The 19,661-nt window shown below is 35.9% G+C and overlaps 1 protein-coding gene across 2 annotated transcripts in view; it reads left to right on the top strand.

Annotated features, from left to right (window-relative positions):
* The window catches only part of TTC17 (tetratricopeptide repeat domain 17), a 147,668-nt gene that overhangs the window by 50,059 nt on the left and 77,948 nt on the right, over window positions 1–19,661 (top strand). For both annotated transcript variants that reach the window (XM_036859291.1, XM_036859292.1), the window contains exons 11-16: window positions 3,924–4,070; window positions 5,426–5,541; window positions 5,698–5,863; window positions 7,031–7,108; window positions 7,246–7,470; window positions 14,469–14,655. In XM_036859291.1, coding sequence (XP_036715186.1) covers window positions 3,924–4,070; window positions 5,426–5,541; window positions 5,698–5,863; window positions 7,031–7,108; window positions 7,246–7,470; window positions 14,469–14,655 — 919 coding nt within the window. The remainder of the gene's footprint in view (window positions 1–3,923; window positions 4,071–5,425; window positions 5,542–5,697; window positions 5,864–7,030; window positions 7,109–7,245; window positions 7,471–14,468; window positions 14,656–19,661) is intronic.

Raw genomic sequence — 19,661 nt, forward strand, 5'->3', positions numbered from 1 at the left:
ACACATATACACACAGTCATACACATACATAAAATCCTAGCCTATCTAGTTGGGAAGAAATAATACATAAATATAATGATACCAGATAGCATGTAACTGATGCTGATATAGACAGTAAACACAACCAGAGTCCAATTTTCATCCAAAAGGATACTGGAAATAAAATAACATTTATCCTATCCTATAGAAAACCCATCATGTTCCTTAATCATAGATACAGAAATTTCTAGCAATAAGCAGTTAAAATAAGAGATCAGGACAGCTTCTATAGGAAGACAAACCATGGAAAATTAGAACTCTTTAATTTGGAAAAACCCAGACTACATTGGGAAAGAGTAAGAAATAAAAATTTAGAGGCTGTTTAGGAGGAGAAGTAGTAATAGAGACCAAAAGCTCCCTATGATTTTTGTGAGCCAGCTCCTAGCAATATCCCATGTTTGGTTTTCAAGAGTAGTAGAGGAAGAACAGACTTACACCCTCTGGGACTCTAGCTCCCTGTCTTAAATCCAAGCATTTTAAGGGGAAAAAGGGAATATTTAGAAATGAAATATACGGAAACCCAGTGTAACTTTTAGATATCATAGTGGTCTCAAGACAGACCATTTGGAAGACTGCCATGTGCCAGTGTAGATTCCAACATTATGTATCCATAAATTTCATCACCACTATATAGTGAAAGGATCTGTTCCTGTTCATAAAGGCATAGAGCTACAAATTCATCATATTCATTCCTTTTTCTCATCTCTTTCCTACTCCATCCCATCCTAGTCCCATTCTCTTATCTAACAAGGTTTCAGAAATACACAGGAACTGTGGTATCTCGTGAGAATATCAAATATTGTTGTACCTTGGTTTGGAGGTAGGCTATACATATATATTTTTTAACATCTTTATTGGAGTATAATTGCTTTACAATGTTGTGTTAGTTTCTGCTGTATAACAAAGTGAATCAGCTATATGTATAGATATATCCCCATATCCCCTCCCTCTTACATCTCCCTCCCACACTCCCTATCCCCCCCCTCTAGGTGGTCCCAAAGCACTGAGCTGATCTCCCTGTGCAATGCAGCTGCTTCCCACTAGCTATCTATTTTACATTTGGTAGTGTACATATGTCCATGCCACTCTCTCACTTCGTTCCAGCTTACCCTTCCCCCAACCCCGTGTCCTCAAGTCCATTCTCTATGTTTGCATCTTTATTCCTGTCCTGCCCCTAGGTTCATTAGAACCCTTTTTTTTTTTTTTTTTTAGATTCCATATATATGTGTTAGCATACGGTATTTGTTTTTCTCTTTCTGACTTACTTCACTCTGTATGACAGACTCTAAATCCATCTACCTCACTACAAATAACTCAATTTCATTTCTTTTTTTTTTTTTTTTTTAATTTATTTATTTTATTATTTTTATTTTTGGCTGTGTTGGGTCTTCGTTTCTGTGTGAGGGCTTTCTCTAGTTGCGGCGAGCGGGGGCCACTCTTCATTGCGGTGCGTGGGCCTCTCACTGTCGTGGCCTCTCTTGTTGCGGAGCACAGGCTCCAGACGTGCAGGCTCAGTAGCTGTGGCTCACGGGCCCAGTTGCTCCGCGGCATGTGGGATCTTCCCAGACCAGGGCTCGAACCCGTGTCCCCTGCATTGGCAGGCAGATTCTCAACCACTGCACCACCAGGGAAGCCCCAATTTCATTTCTTTTTATGGCTCAGTAATATTCCATTGAATATATGAGCCACATCTTCTTTATCCATTCATCTGTCGATAGACACTTAGGTTGCTTCCATGTCCTGGCTACTGTAAATAGTGCTGCAGTGAACATTGTGGTACATGACCCTTTTTGAATTATGGATTTCTCAGGGTATATGCCCAGTAGTGGGATTGCTGGGTCATATGGTAGTTCTATTTTTAGTTTTCTAATGAACCTCCATACTGTTCTCCATAGTGGCTGTACCAATTTACATTCCCACCAACAGTGCAAGAGGGTTCCCTTTTCTCCACACCTTCTCCAGCATTTATTGTTTGTAGATTTTTGATGATGGCCATTCTGACTGGTGTGAGGTGATAACCTCATTGTGGTTTTGACTTGCATTGCTCTAATGATTAGTGATGTTCAGCATCCTTTCACGTGTTTATTGGCAATCTGTATGTCTTCTTTGGAGAAATGTCTATTTAGGTCTTCTGCCCATTTTTGGATTGGGTTGTTTGTTTTTTTGATATTGAGTTGCATGTGCTGCTTATATATTTTGGAGATTAATCCTTTGTCATTTGCTTCGTTTGCAAATATTTTCTCCCATTCTGAGGGTTGCCTTTTCATTTTGTTTATGGTTTCCTTTGCTGTGCAAAAACTTTTTAAGTTCCATTAGGTCCCATTTGTTTATTTTCATTTTTATTTCCATTACTCTAGGAGGTGGGTCAAAAAGGATCTTGCTGGGATTTATGTCACAGAGTGTTCCGCCTATGTTTTCCTCTAAGAGTTTTATAGTGTCTGGCCTTACATTTAGGTCTTTAATCCATTTTGAGTTTATTTTTGTGTATGGTGTTAGGAAGTGTTCTAATTTCATTCTTTTACATGTAGCTGTCTGGTTTTTCCAGCACAATTTACTGAAGAGGCTGTCTTTTCTCCATTGTATATTCTTGCCTCCTTTATCAAAGATAAGGTGACAGTATGTGTGCGGTTTATCTCTGGGCTTTCTATCCTGTTCCATGACCTATAGTTCTGTTTTTGGGCCAGCACCATACTGTCTTGATTACTGTAGCTTTGTAGTATAGTCTGTAGTCAGGGAGCCTGATTCCTCCAGCTCCATTTTTCTTTCTCAAGATTGCTTTGGCTATTCCGGGTCTTTTGTGTTTCCATACAAAGTGTAAAATTTTCTGTTCTAATTCTGTGAAAAATGCCATTGGTAGTTTGATAGGTATTGCATTGAATCTGTAGATTGCTTTGGGTAGTATAGTCATTTTCACAGTGTTGATTCTTCCAATCCAAGAACATGGTATATCTCTTCATCTGTTTGTATCGTCTTTAATTTCTTTCATCAGTCTTGTAGTTTTCTGCATACAGGTCTTTTGTCTCCTTAGGTAGATTTATTCCTAGGTATCTTATTCTTTTTGTTGCAACGGTAAATGGGAGTGTTTCCTTAATTTCTCTTTCACATTTTTTCATCATTAGTGTATAGGAATGCAGGAGGTTTCTGTGCATTAATTTTGTATCCTGCTACTTTACCAAATTCATTGATTAGCTCTAGTAGTTTTCTGGTAGCATCTTTAGGATTCTCTATGTATAGTATCATGTCATCTGCAAACAGTGACAGTTTTACTTCTTTTCCAATTTGTATTCCTTTTATTTCTTTTTCTTCTCTGATTGCTGTGGCTAAAGCTTCCAAAACTATGTTGAATAATAGTGGTGAGGTGGGCAACCTTGTCTTGTTCCTGATCTTAGAGGAAATCGTTTTAGTTTTTCACCATTGAAGGCTATACATATTTGAAATTGACTGTCCAATGGTTTTTAATGCCTAAATGATAGCTATATTAAACTCTTAGGAACCCTTAAGCACACTAATTTTATAGAGTAGTAATCATTTTAGTCTAGGCAGGGGAGAGGAATAATGAATCAAACATCTAAATTAGCTAATCATTAAACCTAGAAGAGACTAAATCATAGAAAGGAAGTAGTGGGACAGGAAAACAACCCACACTAGTTTTCTCACACATCAGTATCATAGTTGATTGAAAGTTGCTAGCTATGCATTATCTGTGAGAGAATACTGTTGGGGCATAGTTCTGAAAATTAAAGATCTGATTGCCTTTTAACTGACCTACTTTGTGATTTCCTTCTAATTTTGAGTATTCATTAACATTTTGGGGTTGAGTTAAATCTTATTCACAACTCCTTTTCTGCTTTCAATTTGATTGAACTTTTCTTTTCATTTTCTAGTTTGGTGAGGATTCATCAACCTCCAGTATGATGTCTGTGAACTTTGATGTTCAAGCAAATCAGAGTGATATCAGTGATTTGGTCAAGTCTTCTCCCGTAGCCCATTCTGTTCTCTGGATCTGGGGCAGGGACTCCGATGCATATAGGGTAAGTTAGTAGAGGATGATGAAGGAGTTTTCTCTAACAGACAAGATTTCTTAAAGCAGTGGCCCTCAACCCCACTGATTAATATGGCCCCAGTCACTGTTCAGCTTAGTTCAGCAAGCATTTGTTAAGCTTATATTAAATGGAAGGCATTCTGCTAGGTGGTAAGACACAGGGTCTGTCTTAAGTTCTTGCCAGTCAAGTGGGGCAGATGGACACCCTGATTTCAGTTCAAAGCTCTGAGCTCTGAGTATAATCACCAACCCTCACAAGTTTCTAAACTTGACCTAAGTGTGTGCTTGTATGTACTTCACTTATTTAATCAGCATTCTTTTATTGAGCTTCCAACTGTATACCAGGCTGATACTATGAATATAGTGCACAAGTTCCTTGCTCTGCTGGAGCTCACATTCTAGCAGAAGATACAGATAATAAACAAGTAAATAAATATGTATTTCTAACCTAGCTAAGAAATAATTGTATGTTAGCCAATGGGGATACCAACATATGAAGACAGAAACCATGTACTTTTTATTCAATATTAAATTTTCAGAATTTAATTGTGTTTTTATTCTAACAGAATTAATACAGCCACTTATTATTTAACTATGTCTAATATAAATTCCCAAGTTTGAAAGCTTCAGGCTATAAGTTTAGTAAACCTCTGGTATGTGTTATTTATATTTAGAAAGATGAAATTTTACAAATAAAATAATAATTGTTAAACTTCGGCATTGGCAAAGAAAAGGTCTTAGTTAAGGGAAAAATAGTTTTCTGTGCCAGTTTTTTAAGTGTATGTATGCTTCCAGGTACAAGTCAAACTCCACCTCAAATTGACTTAAACGAAAGAAAATTCACCTCGTATTATAGGAAATCCAAAGATAGAGCAAACTTTGGCTTTGGTTGATTCAGTGGCCCAGTGACCCATTTCTTTCCTTTTCTTTAATTTGCCATCCACTGTATTGGTTCCATCCTAAAGCCTGTCTTCCTCATGGTACTGAGGCGACAGCCAGCAGTAGCTGGAGCAACACGGTTTTTGATCCTATGTGGCATAAGAGACTAAGACTGGCTTTTCTTTCTTGGAAGCCCCAGGCAGACCTCTCCTTGTGTCCTACTGGCTCAACTGAGTTAGGCCTGCCCAACCCTGAACCAGTCTGTGGTAAAGCAGGTAGAATTACTGACTTAGACTAATAATCTGCAGTAGAAAGGATATTATAGAGTCTACCACAGTGTCTATATCTTAAAATACTGAATTGTTTCTCGGTTATCCTAGTATATTTATGTTCTTTTAAAAGTTCATTTAGCATATTGAAGTATTGAATCTGAAGAAATTTATGAGAAACTTTCTTTTTTATTAGGACAAACAGCATATTCTGTGGCCTAAAAGAGCAGATTGTGCAGAAAGCTATCCTAGAGTCCCTGTTGGCGGGGAATTGCCAACGTATTTTCTGCCTCCGGAAAACAAAGGACTCAGGCAAGTGCTGATGGATTTGGCAAAGCACTTGATTCTGCATGATTATCATCTGGCGGTTCTTTGAGAGCACCAGCCTTGGACTTGAAAGGTTAAGTCTTTATTTTGAAGTCACCCAAACTTTGAAAATATGAATTTTGTTCCTTTTTCTTGTGCCAGGATCCACGAACTCAACAGTGATGATTATTCTTCAGAAGAAGAGGCCCAAACCCCTGACTGTTCCATAACTGACATCAGAAAAAGCCAGACTCTGTCCTACTTAGTCAAAGAATTAGAGGTCCGCATGGATCTGAAAGCCAAAATGCCAGATGACCATGCACGAAAAGTAAGGCTCACTTAGGCTGGTGTTATTGCCGTCCATTCTGGTTGACTTCACAAGCCTCATAGGTGGAGCAAAAATTTGATAGAAGGCAGTTGTTGAGCTTTAAGTTTATAAAACTGAAAGATAGAGTTAAAGATTTGGTGAAATAATTAAGAAGTCAGTCATGCTATTGAAGAAATGCCAGTAAAGTGTTCCCCAGGGTTGCTATGTACATAGACCACCTAAGCAGTGTTCCTCTAAGAGGGCTGCAAAGATGAGTAACACAGAACTCTGTTTACCTAGTGGAGGCCATTCTGACCACTGCAGTTTAGCTTTACATTCTCCAAGCTTCCAGAAGTTTGTATAAATTGAAAGCTTGAAGATTCTCTTTCCTTGGCCTTATCAACCCTACTTTGCGCTCATACGAGGTCCTTGGGAATTTGTATGAATTTGATAACTACTTTGCAGACAGTATAAATATGTTCTGTTATGCTGTTTTCTTTAGTTCCTATTAGCTATGTATAACTAGGAATGTTTTATTACTGAATATAAATCCTATATTAGATACCATTCCATAGGTACAAATGAAAAAATTTACTTTTTACAGAGAAAACAGACCATCACCATGACCTTTTTTTAATTTAATTTTAAAACTGTGAGCAGTTACTACTTATATTCAGCATTTACTGAGGCAAAAAACATTATGTTCCAGGCACTGTTTGGAGTTCTAGGAATACAAAGATAAATAGACCATGATCCCTACCGTAGAGTTGCTCACAGTTATATAAATGCTGCAAGAATATAAAGTAGATTAATTGAGGATCTGGTGCTTTTCCAGCTAGGAAGGATAGCAGATTTTAATTGCATCAGGTGTTGCATGCTTTGCTTTCTGAATAATTTCTCATTTGGTTCTGGACACTTAGGTTGACTTTAACGGGGAAATGATAGATCACCTTAATATGTATGTGGTGTATATGTCTTTTAACTTTTTTTAATTAAAGGAAACTAAGGCATACGTGAGCAGGCTAACACCTGTTGTAATGTCAATGACTGCATGTTATGTATATAATTATAAATATCTGTTCAAATTAGCTGTTCCTGAGGAGCTCAAGACTGTTGTCTATAGAAATTCTTTTCAAGTGTCTTCCCTGTTATTTTCAATTGATTCAGTCTTCCTTTTGATGTTTTCAGATTTTACTTTCCCGTATTAATAACTATACTATCCCAGAAGAAGAAATTGGGTCTTTCTTATTTCATGCTATTAACAAGGTGAGTTGCCTACTTCAGATATCTGAAATTTAAATGCTTAGTAATTGTAATTAAAAGTTAAAATGCATGTATTAAAAAATCCTTTTTAGAATGAGTACTGTATTCTTGTATTAACTGAAGTATTTGGGGTTTTTCAGCCAAATGCTCCTGTCTGGCTGATACTCAATGAAGCTGGACTCTACTGGAGAGCAGTAGGAAATAGCACCTTTGCTATTGCTTGTCTTCAGAGGGCTTTGAATTTGGCTCCCCTTCAATACCAGGATGTTCCTCTTGTGAACTTGGCCAACCTTTTGATTCACTATGGCCTTCATCTTGATGCCACTAAACTGCTGCTTCAAGCTTTGGCCATCAATAGCTCTGAGGTGAGGTTTTATGTTTCTTTGTCGCAATATATACTAAGTAGTGATCACTCAAATTCAGAGTATAATATGTATTTTTATAGAGAGGGCATAAAAAGAACTCATGTTTTATTTTTGAGTAGAATTTGCATATTGTAAGAGGGCTTTGTTTTATTTTTGATGTGTTCATCTCTTTATTTTAAATGAATGAAGTTTATAAATTATAGTTATTTTTTTTAGAAACTTACATTTACATAAGAATGACATGGCTGCTAAAAATATACTGCCACATTTTTATGTCTGAAACATCTGCTTCTCACTTTATCCAACTCATTACAGCATGTACATTGCATAATATTATACTGTTTTACAGCTTTAATTTATAGATACCTTTATACCAACCAAGCCAGAGCACAGTTTAAAGGTTGTTTTGATACGGATAGATAGGTAGGTTGATATTCATGCCCTGAACCTCCCACATGCAGTCCATGGAGTTGTGTCACTGCTTTGTAGTTAAATATTTTATTTCATTGTTTCTAAAATACCACTTACTTTTTTTTTCATATTTTAACATCTCTGAAATAAGGATGCATGTTATAATTGATGACATCTTAGGTTTGATGAATACAGTTACAATAAATATATAGTTAAATTGCTTTTATACTTAGTGTCTAAATGTTTCTGAGTTTTATACGCAAAGAAACTTTTAGAAGAAGTGTGCATGAATGGCTTAGGTTTATTTGAAGTGTCCTAAAACTGATTTTTTCAGTATTAGAAGAGAACGTTGCCTGTTAAGAGTTTCCTTTGAAATACACAAATTCACAACTGGATTTTAAGTAAAAGTTTATAATCACTGTTATACAACAGGCCAAGTTGCCAGAGAAGTACATCAAATATTAATCAAATGTTTACTATGTGCCAGATGTGGCTATAGTAGAACAGATGGTCTATATGAGATGTGATAAAGTGAACACCCACAGCTGTATTCCCTTGATACTTTTCATGGTTCACTTTTTTCTGCCACCAGCCGAGGCAATTAGGCAGTATTCTTCTGAAAAACAAAAACAAAAAACGAGCTCCTTTAGAGATTAGTTGCCTTTTCATATTTGAAAATTATACTAAAATTTCAGTTAAATACTGTGGCACTGCAACAAGAATAAAAATATAAATCAATGAATCAGGGTAGATACCCCAAATACACCTTAATCAGACCCTACCCCCAGCTGTTGACATTTGGAAATATTTCCTTATAAGCTTTCCTTCTATGTAAATATTTCATAGTGTTGTAACTTTACTGTACTGGTGATCTTTAAAGCCTATTATATAAAAAAATTTATTACTACCTAGTTTTAATAGCCATCAATTTAAATGGTTGTATAAAAGTTTGATGAATTGATATGTCAGAACTTACTCCTCTGTTGCTGGATGTTTAGGTTGCTAATATCAGTAATGATTTTCTGGATAAGACCTTTTCTGTTTTCCAGATAATTTTCTTAGGAAAGACTGCTAGTAGCAGTGGAATTACTAAGTCAATAAGAGAATGAATATTTTGATGGCTTTGATACAAAATACCAAACAATCCACAAAAAGATTTGGGCCAATATATATTGCCATAATCAAGATCTATAAATATTCATTTTGCTTGTATTGTCACCAGAATCAGTTGAAGTAACTGCTAACTTTTATTGATTGTTTACTAGAGCCAGACATCATACTAAGCACTTTACATGTAAGAACTCATTTAATCCTCAAAACAACCCTATGAGATAAGATTTACCCATTTGATAGAAAAAGAAAGCCAAAGGGATTTACAGAAAGTCATAGAGCTTGGATTTGAACTCAGGGAGAGTGGCCTTTAGAGTTCACACTTTTATAGTCAAGTCACACTGCTTCTGTATTAACGTTTGTAAAACAGATTTACTTTAAAAAATTTCATTTCTCTGTTGTAACATAAATTTCTTTATCTTATTTTAAGGATATTGTATTTTTTTAAATGTTTATTTATTTAGTTATTTGGCTACGCCGGGCCGGGTCTTAGTTGCGGCACACAGGATCTTCGCAGCATGTGGGATCTTTTTTTTTTTTAGTTGCAGTGTGCAGGATCTTTTTATTTTTTATTTTTTAGTTGGGGCATGCGGGATCTTTAGTTGCGGCATGCAGGCTCTTAGTTGCGGCATGTGGGATCTAGTACCCTGACCAGGGATTGAACCTGGGCTTCCTGCATTGGGAGCTCAGAGCCTTAACCACTGGACCACCAGGGAAGTCCCTGTTTTATTGTTTATTGTTTGTTTGTTTGTGTTTCTGGCTGCATCGGGTCTTCATTGCTGCGCGCGGGCTTTCTCTAGTTGTGGGGAGTGGGGGCTACTCTTCGTTGCTGTGCGCGGGCTTCTCATTGCAGTGGCTTCTCTTGTTGCGGAGCACAGGCTCTAGGCTCACGGGCTTCAGTAGTTGCAGCGCGTGGGCTCACTAGTTGTGGCTCTCAGGCTCTGGAGCGCAGGCTCAGTAGTTGTGGCACACGGGCTTAGTTGCTCCATGGCATGTGGGATCTTCCCAGACCAGGGCTCGAACCCATGTCCCCTACATTGGCAGGTGGATTCTTAACCACTGTGCCACCAGGGAAGTCCCCTATTTTATTGTATTTTTAAAGTAAAAGTTTATGTAGGCATTTTGCTCATTTTGTTAGAATTTGTTTTTTTTTTTAATTTTACATGAACTCTTTATACAATAAAGTCTTTAACTCCATCTGTCATATGTTAAAAAAATTTTCTCTCTTTGCCTTTTTATCTTAGCTTTTAAAACTTACCTTAATTTTCCAACTTTTTCCTTTTGATTTCTATTGTTAGATTTAAGGTATCCTCATAAGAAGTCTGAAAAAAAAATAGTTCTATTTTGTTTTCTCTGGTTTGTCTTTAAATAATTGACTCTCAGATATACAAAGGTCTTTTCCTATGTTGTCTTGTAGATGTTTTACAGTTTCAGGTTTCACATTGAGGCCTATGATCCATTTCAAGTTAAATTTTCTTTGCAATGTGAGGTAGGGATCAAAGTTCATTCGTCAAAGTTCATATCCAAACGGATATCTGGTTGTTCCAGGACCATATCTCAAGAACAGTACACTTTCCTTATTGAGTCACTTATCACCTTTGCTCTGAACTCCAGACTCCTTTATCCAACAGCTTTCATGACACCTCCACTTGAATGTCTAAAACACAGTCTAAAACTACAGGCCAAAACTAAGCTCCTTAACATTGTTCTAATTTGTTCTCAGTCTTCCCCATTTCAGGAAACAGTAAAGCCAGTATCTCAGGACAAAACCTTTGAGCCATCCTTCGTACCTTTCTCCTTCTCTCAGGGCAGATTCAGTCTATTAACTAATCTTGCTGATTCTGTTTTTAAAATATACCCAGAATTTCACGATTTACCATCATCTCCACTGCTATCTTATCTACACCATCATTGTCTTTTATCTAGATTATTTCAGTAGCCTCCTAACTAGCTTCCTGGCTTTCTGCTTTTGTCACCCTACACTCTATTCACAATGCAACAGTCAATGAAATTCTTACTAAAAGTCTGATGTTGTCAGGGACTTCCCTGTTGGTCCAGTGGTTAAGACTCCACACTTCCACTGCAGGGGGCACGGATTCGATCCCTGGTTAGGGAACTAAGATCCCACGTGCCGCGCAGCGCAGCCAAAAAAAAAAAAAAAAAAAAGAAAGAAATTGCATTATGAATAAATACAGCACCAGTAGTGCTCAACATATGCTAAACTTATATGTGAGTATTGCTTAAAGGGAGCCGCTTCCCCTCTCCTTTCACCTAAATTCTCTCCATCCCATAGCCAGAATTGAAAAATTACCTTCTACATTGAAAAAACACAAGAAACAAAGTTAGTAATTTTTTAATTTAATGTCAGATGTTGTTATTTGTCTGTTCAAATCTCTGTGGTGACTCTCCATGTAACTCACAGTAAGAGACAAGAATTTATAATGATGTAGAAGGTCCTACATGACCTTGTTAACTTTTCTGACCTTGTCTCCATGAGATCGTTCCTTTGGTCATTCTATTCTAGCCTCACTTGCCGCCTTGCAGTTCCTTGAACATGCTAGCTGTGCTCCCTCCTCAGGACCTTTGCATTTTCTATTCTCTCTGCTTGGAATGCTTCATCCCACTAAGATTCTTCATAGCTTGCTCCTCATCTCCTTAAAAGCTTTTCCAAATACTAACTTCTCAGTGAGTCTTTCCCTTACTACTCTATTTGTAATGGCACTCTCTTCCCTATGCTTAGTACTATTTATGTCTCTTCCCTGCTGTCCTTCATCACATTTTACTCACAATTGTGTGACACGAGATTATAAGATCCACTAAGGCAGGGATTTATCTTTCTTATTTTCTGCTGTATCCCCAGTGTCAAAACCAGTATTTGAAACATGGTAAACACTCAGTAATTATTTTCGGAAAGAATTCATGAAAATTATTCTTTTTTTCCAAAATGCTAACCAGTTCGTCTCAATACAAGATATTTGCACAACTATCATTCTAGTTATAGGGATAATCATGATACTTCGTTTCCTTCATTCTAGTTGTAAGGATAATCATGATACTTCATTTTCTTATGGAAAATATAAAGACATTTTTGAAATCTATGTATGGAATTTAATTGTATATCTAAGTGTGAACCACTAAGTAATACTTTAAATGTAACCTGAGTGCTATCTAGATTAGGCCTATTTAATCTGGAATATTTTGTACACCTTGGTTTGGTTATAGTGAGATATTTCTGATGACCTAACAGCCTGAATCAAAAGCAAGTAGCTGATAAATTATAGGGGATAATTGCTTTTCACGGGATATACTGTGCAATTTGAGAATAAAACATTCTTAGATCTTTTAAAATATTTTTAATGATAAAGTAAATAGATGGTTTGTAGAATAAATGGTTTGTGTGCAGCAAATACTAAGCATAGGTATATTTCTGCTAAAATGACCTAAACTGAATACTTCGGGCTGCATATAAAAACAAAGTCTCAACAAACAATTGGAAAATAGAATTTTAAGACTATTTACAATAGCATCAAAAAAATCAGATATCTAGAAGTAAATCTAAAGGAAGATGCACAAGATTTCTATCATGATTACAAAACATTGCTAAGAGAAAGAAAACCTAAATAAATGGTGATATACATCATGTTCATGGATTGAAAGATTCAATATTGTTAAGATGTAAGTTCTCTTCAAATTGATTTATAGATTCAATTCGATCCCAAACTCCCAGCAGTTGCATGTATATGTGTGTGTAAATTGATAAGGAGAGTCAAAAATCTACATAAAAATGGATCTAGAATAGCTCAAAAATTGGGGTGTGTGGGGAAGAAAAAAACAGAGTTGGAAGGTTTATATTACCAGATTTCAAGACTTTCTGTAATTAAATCAGTATGGTACTGGCACAAAGATACTCAAACATATCAATGGAACACAATAGAGAAATTAGAAATAGGCCCCTGCATATATGGTCACCTGATTTATGACAAAGGCACGCTAGTACAGTGTGTGTGGGGAGCTTTTGGTTTTTCAATAAGTAGTAATGGAGTACTTGGATATCCCCTATGGAAAAAGAAATGAACCTTGACTCCTACTCCATATCATACACAAGATTAATTTGAGGTGGATCATGTACCAAAATGTGAAAGATAAAACAATAAAGCTTCTTGATGAAAACATAGGAGAAAGTCTTTGTTACCTTATAGCTGGCAAAGATTTCAAAAAGCACTAACTATAAAAGAAAAAAATATATAACTGAACTTCATTAAAATTAAGAATTTCTGTTTATCAGAAGATACCATTAAGAGAATAAAAAGGCAAACAACAGACTTGGAGAAGATATTTGCAATAAATATTTCCAGCGAAGGTCTCATGTCTAGTATATATATAAAGAACTCCTTCAAATCAATAAGAAAAAGGCAACCCAATTTTTTTTAAATGGGGAAAATAACAGCACTTCAGCAATAAGGGTACCCGAAGGGCCAGTAAGCACATGAAAAAATATTCAACATTATTACTAATCAAGGAAATGCACATTAAAATCACAGTGAGATGCCACTTAAGCATCTCACTAAAACAGCTAAATTTAAAAAACTGACAATAACAAGTCAGTGAATTCTCACAGTTGTTGGTAGGAGTGTAAGTCTGTATGTCCACTGGGAAATGATTTCGTTGTATCTCCTAAAACTAAATGTATGCCTACCTTAAGAACCACTACTAAGTGTATACCCAAGGAAAATGAGTACATATGTCTATCAAAAGACATTTACATAACTGTTCATAGTAAATATGAACCATAGTATAAATAAACCAAAGTTTATTTATAGTAGCCCAAAACTGCAAACAATCCAAAAACTCCCTATCAGTAGGAGAACGGATGAACAAATTGTGGTGTATTCACATGATGAAACATTACACATCAATTTTTTTTAAGAAGAATGAACAAACAGTACACAAAAAAATCTAGTTTCTTGAATATTAGATGTGTTGAGTGAAAGCAGGTACAAAAGGGTACATATTATACACGTAAGAGAACATGCTGTTTGATTCCATTTATATGAAGTTCAAGAACAGGCAAGGCAGAGCTGAGCTATGGTGATAGTCACAACATCACATCAAGTGGTTACCTCTGGGGTTGGGGTTGCGTTGCCCAGGGGAACCTCTTGGGGCACCAGAAATGTTCTAAACGTTTTGTATCTTTAGATGAGTGGTGCTTACAGGGGTATATACATATATAAAAATTCATTGAGCTGTACGCTTAAGATTAGTGCATGTTACACACTTTATTGTATTTTTTATCTTGGTAAAAAATAAACTTATGTTAAACAGTTTAGAATTAGCTGATGTAAATAAAATGGACAGTTGGGGTAACTTTTATGAGGTAACCTAAAAAAAACCAAAAGACATATACTGTAAAGGTTTTGTAACTCTCAGAAAATATTAATTCATTAACATTTTCTGATTTTTTTTTTTTTTCTTTTTAGCCCCTGACCTTTTTGAGCCTGGGAAATGCTTACCTTGCTCTGAAGAATATCAGTGGGGCACTTGAGGCCTTTAGACAGGCTTTGAAATTAACTACCAAATGCCCAGAGTGTGAAAACAGCCTGAAGTTGATTCGCTGTATGCAGTTTTATCCTTTTCTGTACAACATCACCTCTTCTGTTTGCAGTGGTAAGCAGCTGTTAAATGCTGGCAAAATAATGAGTTCAATCAGGATTCCTGTTTTGATCAACAGAACACAGAAAATGATTTTCTTAATTTTTCCAAGGTTTTTACATAACCAGTGTAATTCTAGATACATAGGAAAGAAATTAATTAATAACTTGCCATGTACATGCCTTGGAGCATTAGGCTTAATTCTCTCCCAGAACCCTAGTTTGAGAAAGGCTGATTAAAGTATATTCGACTGGGATTGATAAGCTGCGAGATTTTTTTCTCTCCCCCAAATCTCTGATGTTTTACAACAACTCATATTTATGGTAAAAGATATTTTTTTCTGCCACAAATTCAAACTGTGTAATGAGATGTGAAGCAGTGTTTCTATCCTCATTCACCGAAGTACAGCCCCTTGTCTTTGAGTGGAGGTGGTGTGGACCTTCACCACACCTTTCAGGCAGTCGTCCGACGTGAAGCGGCTATCTACTTTGCATTCTTCCACTTCCTCCCACAGGCACCACGCTTGTGTACATATGTGTATACATACACACGTGTGCAGCAGTGTGTCCACCTGGGTCAGAGCTACTTGAGTTAATGTCTGTCTCAACTATTGTAAATTTCTAAGAGTTCCATGATATTTTTTTCTTCAATATTTTTTTATTGACGTATAGTTGATTTACAATGTTGTATTAATTTCTGCTGTACAGCAAAGTGATTCAGTTATACATATGTATACATTCTTTTTTTTGAATTTTATTTATTTTTTAATACAGCAGGTTCTTGTTAGTCATCATTTTATACACATCAGTGTACACATGTCAATCCCAATCGCCCAATTCATCACACCACCACCCCCACCCCCACCCCCACTTTCCCCCCTTGGTGTCCATACGTTTGTTCTCTACATCTGTGTCTCAATTTCTGCCCTGCAAACCGGTTCATCTGTACCATTTTTCTAGGTGCCACATATATGAGTTAATATACGATATTTGTTTTTCTCTTTCTGACTTACTTCATTCTGTATGACAGTCTCTAGATCCATCCATGTCTCTACAAATGACCCAATTTCGTTCCTTTTTATGGCTGAGTAATATTCCATTGTATATATGTTCCACATCTTCTTTATCCATTCGTCTGTTGGTGGGCATTTAGGTTGCTTCCATGTCCTGGCTATTGTAAACAGTGCTGCAGTGAACATTGGGGTGCATGTGTCTTTTTGAATTACGGTTTTCTCTGGGTATATGCCCAGTAGTGGGATTGCTGGGTCATATGGTAATTTTATTTTTAGCTTTTTAAGGAACATATTATATGAACACATTGAATATAAGGAATACATTCTTTTTTTATATTTTTTTATTTATGGTTTATCATAGGATATTGAATATAGTAGTTCCACGACATTTGATTATTTACTTATTTAACCTTCACTGGAAGAAAAAAAATGAGTTTAACTTGAATTATGAGTGGTGCAGTTTATATACATGTGAATCCTCAGTACCTTGCTTTTGTAGAGCACACAGTAGGTGCTGTGTTTAATGTTCAAATTAGATTATTATATTCAACCAGGGGACTAGCTCACCTCCTTCACTTCAGGTATTTAGAAGAAGAAAAAAAGTGGCACACACTTCATTAAGTGACTTGTCTAAAAGACATCAGTAATTACTAGATTTGGCACCCAAACTGATTGAGTATACCAGACTGCCTTAGGATTTTAATGGAAGGCAGGAAGTCATTTTAAATATCAGAGCCCTTTTTTTAGTGAAGAAACAAAAAATCTCTCAGACTCTAGCTCAGTTGTAGATCATTGTTGAGCACCATCTAAACTAGAATTCGTACGTGAATGCTGAAGGCCTAACAGTGTTTTTAGCAAGGCAGTATAGTGGGGTGGCTAGTTCTAGAGTCATACAGATTCATGTTTGAGCCCTGGCTCTGCCATTACTGTCTTTCTGTTCCCATTAAAGTAATTTGTGTCCTAATCTATAAAATGAAAGACAGTAAAATCTCATATACTTTTTGGGAGGATTAAATGAGATTATTGTCACAGAGTAGGTGTTATGTAAAAGTAAGCCATTAGAAATTCATAATGAATACAACATATGACTCTAAAGGTTAAGGATCTTTATCTTCTTACATAATACTAGAAAATATGTTGTGGTCTTTAAAGTTTTGTACGTTATATCTAAGGATAGCCTTATAAACAGGATTTCATTTTTTTCAGTGAGCTGTTTATATTAATAGAATTTCTTATTTTCTTTACTGACTATCATCTCCCTCACCTCTCTTCTTTTCTGATATTGGGAAGAAGGGTTTTGTATGTATATAGTGATCCTTTTCTAAAAGCCTTTTCTTTAGTATTTGTTTTACATGCTTTTGCTTAGTATTTTAGTTTCTTGAAATTTATTGTTACTTTATGTCACTGATGTCAAGAGAGGAAATTCAGTTGTCTTAAGCTCTTTTTCCCCCAGAACATAATCTCAACTAGCCCAGGGAACTATTAACTTGAAACAGATCTTTCTCAAAATTGTAGTATCTGATAGTCCAGGTTATTCCAAGAATATTTTTTTAATTGCTGTTTTTTTTCTTTTCTGCTCACTTCTTTTTTTTTTTTTTAAATAATTTTAAAATTTTTGGCTGCATTGGGTCTTCATTGCTGTGCACAGGCTTTCTCTAGTTGCGGCTAGCGGGGGCTACCCTTCGTTGCAGAGCGTGGGCTTCTCATTACGGTGGCTTCTCTTGTTGCGGAGCACGGGCTCTAGGCACGTGGGCTTCAGTAGTTGTGGCTCGCATGCTTAGTTGCTCCATGGCATGTGGGATCTTCCCGGACCAGGGCTAGAACCCGTGTCCCCTGCATTGGCAGGCAGACTCTTAACCACTGCACCACCAGGGAAGTCCCCAAGAATATTATTGAATCTGATACAATAACAATAAAAGAAAATAATTTGACTTGGGAAGAGGGAATACCATTTTTGGTTCTTTCAGAGAGCTCATTTTTAAAATTTTTTTTAAATTAAAAAACATTAGCCCTTTTTACATTGTAATTAATTAGTTTAGAAAAGAATCCAACGTCTGCTAACTCCTAAATAAATAGTTACCCCTAGTGGAAATATATGCTATAGCATTTTCTAGGTTTAAAAACTCATTGATTATACTGAACTAATTTCAATATTAAATTTTTCTTTAACAGTGTTTTTGCATTACTTGTTTCCACAATAATCCTACTTATTGACGGTTGTTTTGCTGAGTTCCAGCTTTGAAAAGCTGAAACTTGAAAGAAGCAGACACCTCTGTCGAAACCATGAACTTCTTACATTTTAAAACCTAACAGTTGCATCTACTCCAGTTATCTCTGAGCTTTATTTACTAAACGGTTGATGAAAAAGGAGACAAAACCTCTGAGTAATGATTAGCATTTCTGTGCCTTCAGATGATTCTGTCTGCCCTTTACTTTTTCATTTTTGCAATATTGAAAGAAGCTTCATAAGTTATCTTGTTTGACATATCTGTCTAAAGTTTTTATTATGACTATACAAAGGTTTCAAGAAGCAAGGCTTGTGATTCTATTTCCAATAATCAAGGAATTCATTTTTTTTTTTTGTAATACTCATAGTTACAGTTTATTACAGGGAAAAGATACTAGTTAAAATCAGCCAAGGCAGAGTCCTTGAGGGGTACAAATGCAGAACTTCCGGTTGTCCTCTTCCCATGGAGTCATGGACAACATTACCTCCTCCCAGCTATGATGTGTGACAATACACGTGGCGTATTGCCAACCAAGGGAGCACACCCCCGCCTTTGGTGTCCAGAGGGTCTTTTTTTTTTTTTTTTTTAATTTTTATTGGAGTATAGAGCTTTACAGTGTTGTGTTAGTTTCTGCTGTACAGCAAAGTGAATGAGCTATACGTATACATATGTCCCCGCTTTTTTGCATTTCCTTCCCATTTAGGTCACCACAGAGCACTGAGTAGAGTTCCCTATGCTATACAGTAGGTTCTCATTAGTTATCTATTTTATACACCGTATCAATAGTGTATATATGTCAGTCCCAATTTCCCAGTTCATCCCAGTGCCCCCTTTCCCCCTTGGTATCCATACATTTGTTCTCTAGGTCTGTGTCTCTATTTCTGCTTTGTAAATAAGATTGTCTATACCAATTTTTTCAGATTCCAACATATATGCATTAATATACGATATTTGTTTTTCTCTTTCTGACTTACTTCACTCTGTATGACAGTCTCTAGGTCCATCCACATCTCTATAAATGACCCAATTTTGTTCCTTTTTATGGCTGAGTGATATTTCAAGGAATTCATATTGTAATTGGGTTTTTTTGGACAAGATTTAAGCTGCCCTTATACACCCTTTTTCCAACCTAAAAAATTCTCTTATGAAAGCCTGTTTGAAAAGCTACCAATTTAAAAGCTTTTCAGATAAGCTTTTCAAGATCAAAAATAGTTAAATACTCTTGGAAAACATTTTAAAAACAACTTTTCTGACCACTATTGTTAATCTTCCCTAAATTATTTTCTTTAAAGATCCACATTAGACACTGTTTTTATAGCAACTGTAATATAGTGTAATGTCTTGGGTAGTCTGAACTAAATGGTAAAATTATCAGTAGTCTTTTAACATCAGTAAGTATTGCTTTTCATATATAATCTTGGAAATTTTTCACACAGATTTTTAGTTTATGTTTCTTGGAGTATATGCACAGGTAATGTATTTAGCTTTGAATACTGATTCATTCAGCTTAGAAGTACATAATCATTATGCTCACAAAATTTTCTTACTTGTAAAGACTTTATAGCTAAAAATGTGTCAATTAGTGCAGAATCATTTATCTGACAGTTTTCCCAAACTTTGATTAATCTAGATAATCCTCTTATTTACCACCATTTATTAGTTGCATGTGTTCTTACAGAAACTGCTTATTATCACCATCATCTCTCTCTCTCCTTTGAATAGTACTTAATAAATTCTTTTCTTTTATAGGTATTTTTATATCAGCATTACAGTTTCAAGGA

The sequence above is a fragment of the Balaenoptera musculus genome, chromosome 8, assembly GCF_009873245.2.
Source record: "Balaenoptera musculus isolate JJ_BM4_2016_0621 chromosome 8, mBalMus1.pri.v3, whole genome shotgun sequence".
NCBI lineage: Eukaryota > Metazoa > Chordata > Mammalia > Artiodactyla > Balaenopteridae > Balaenoptera > Balaenoptera musculus.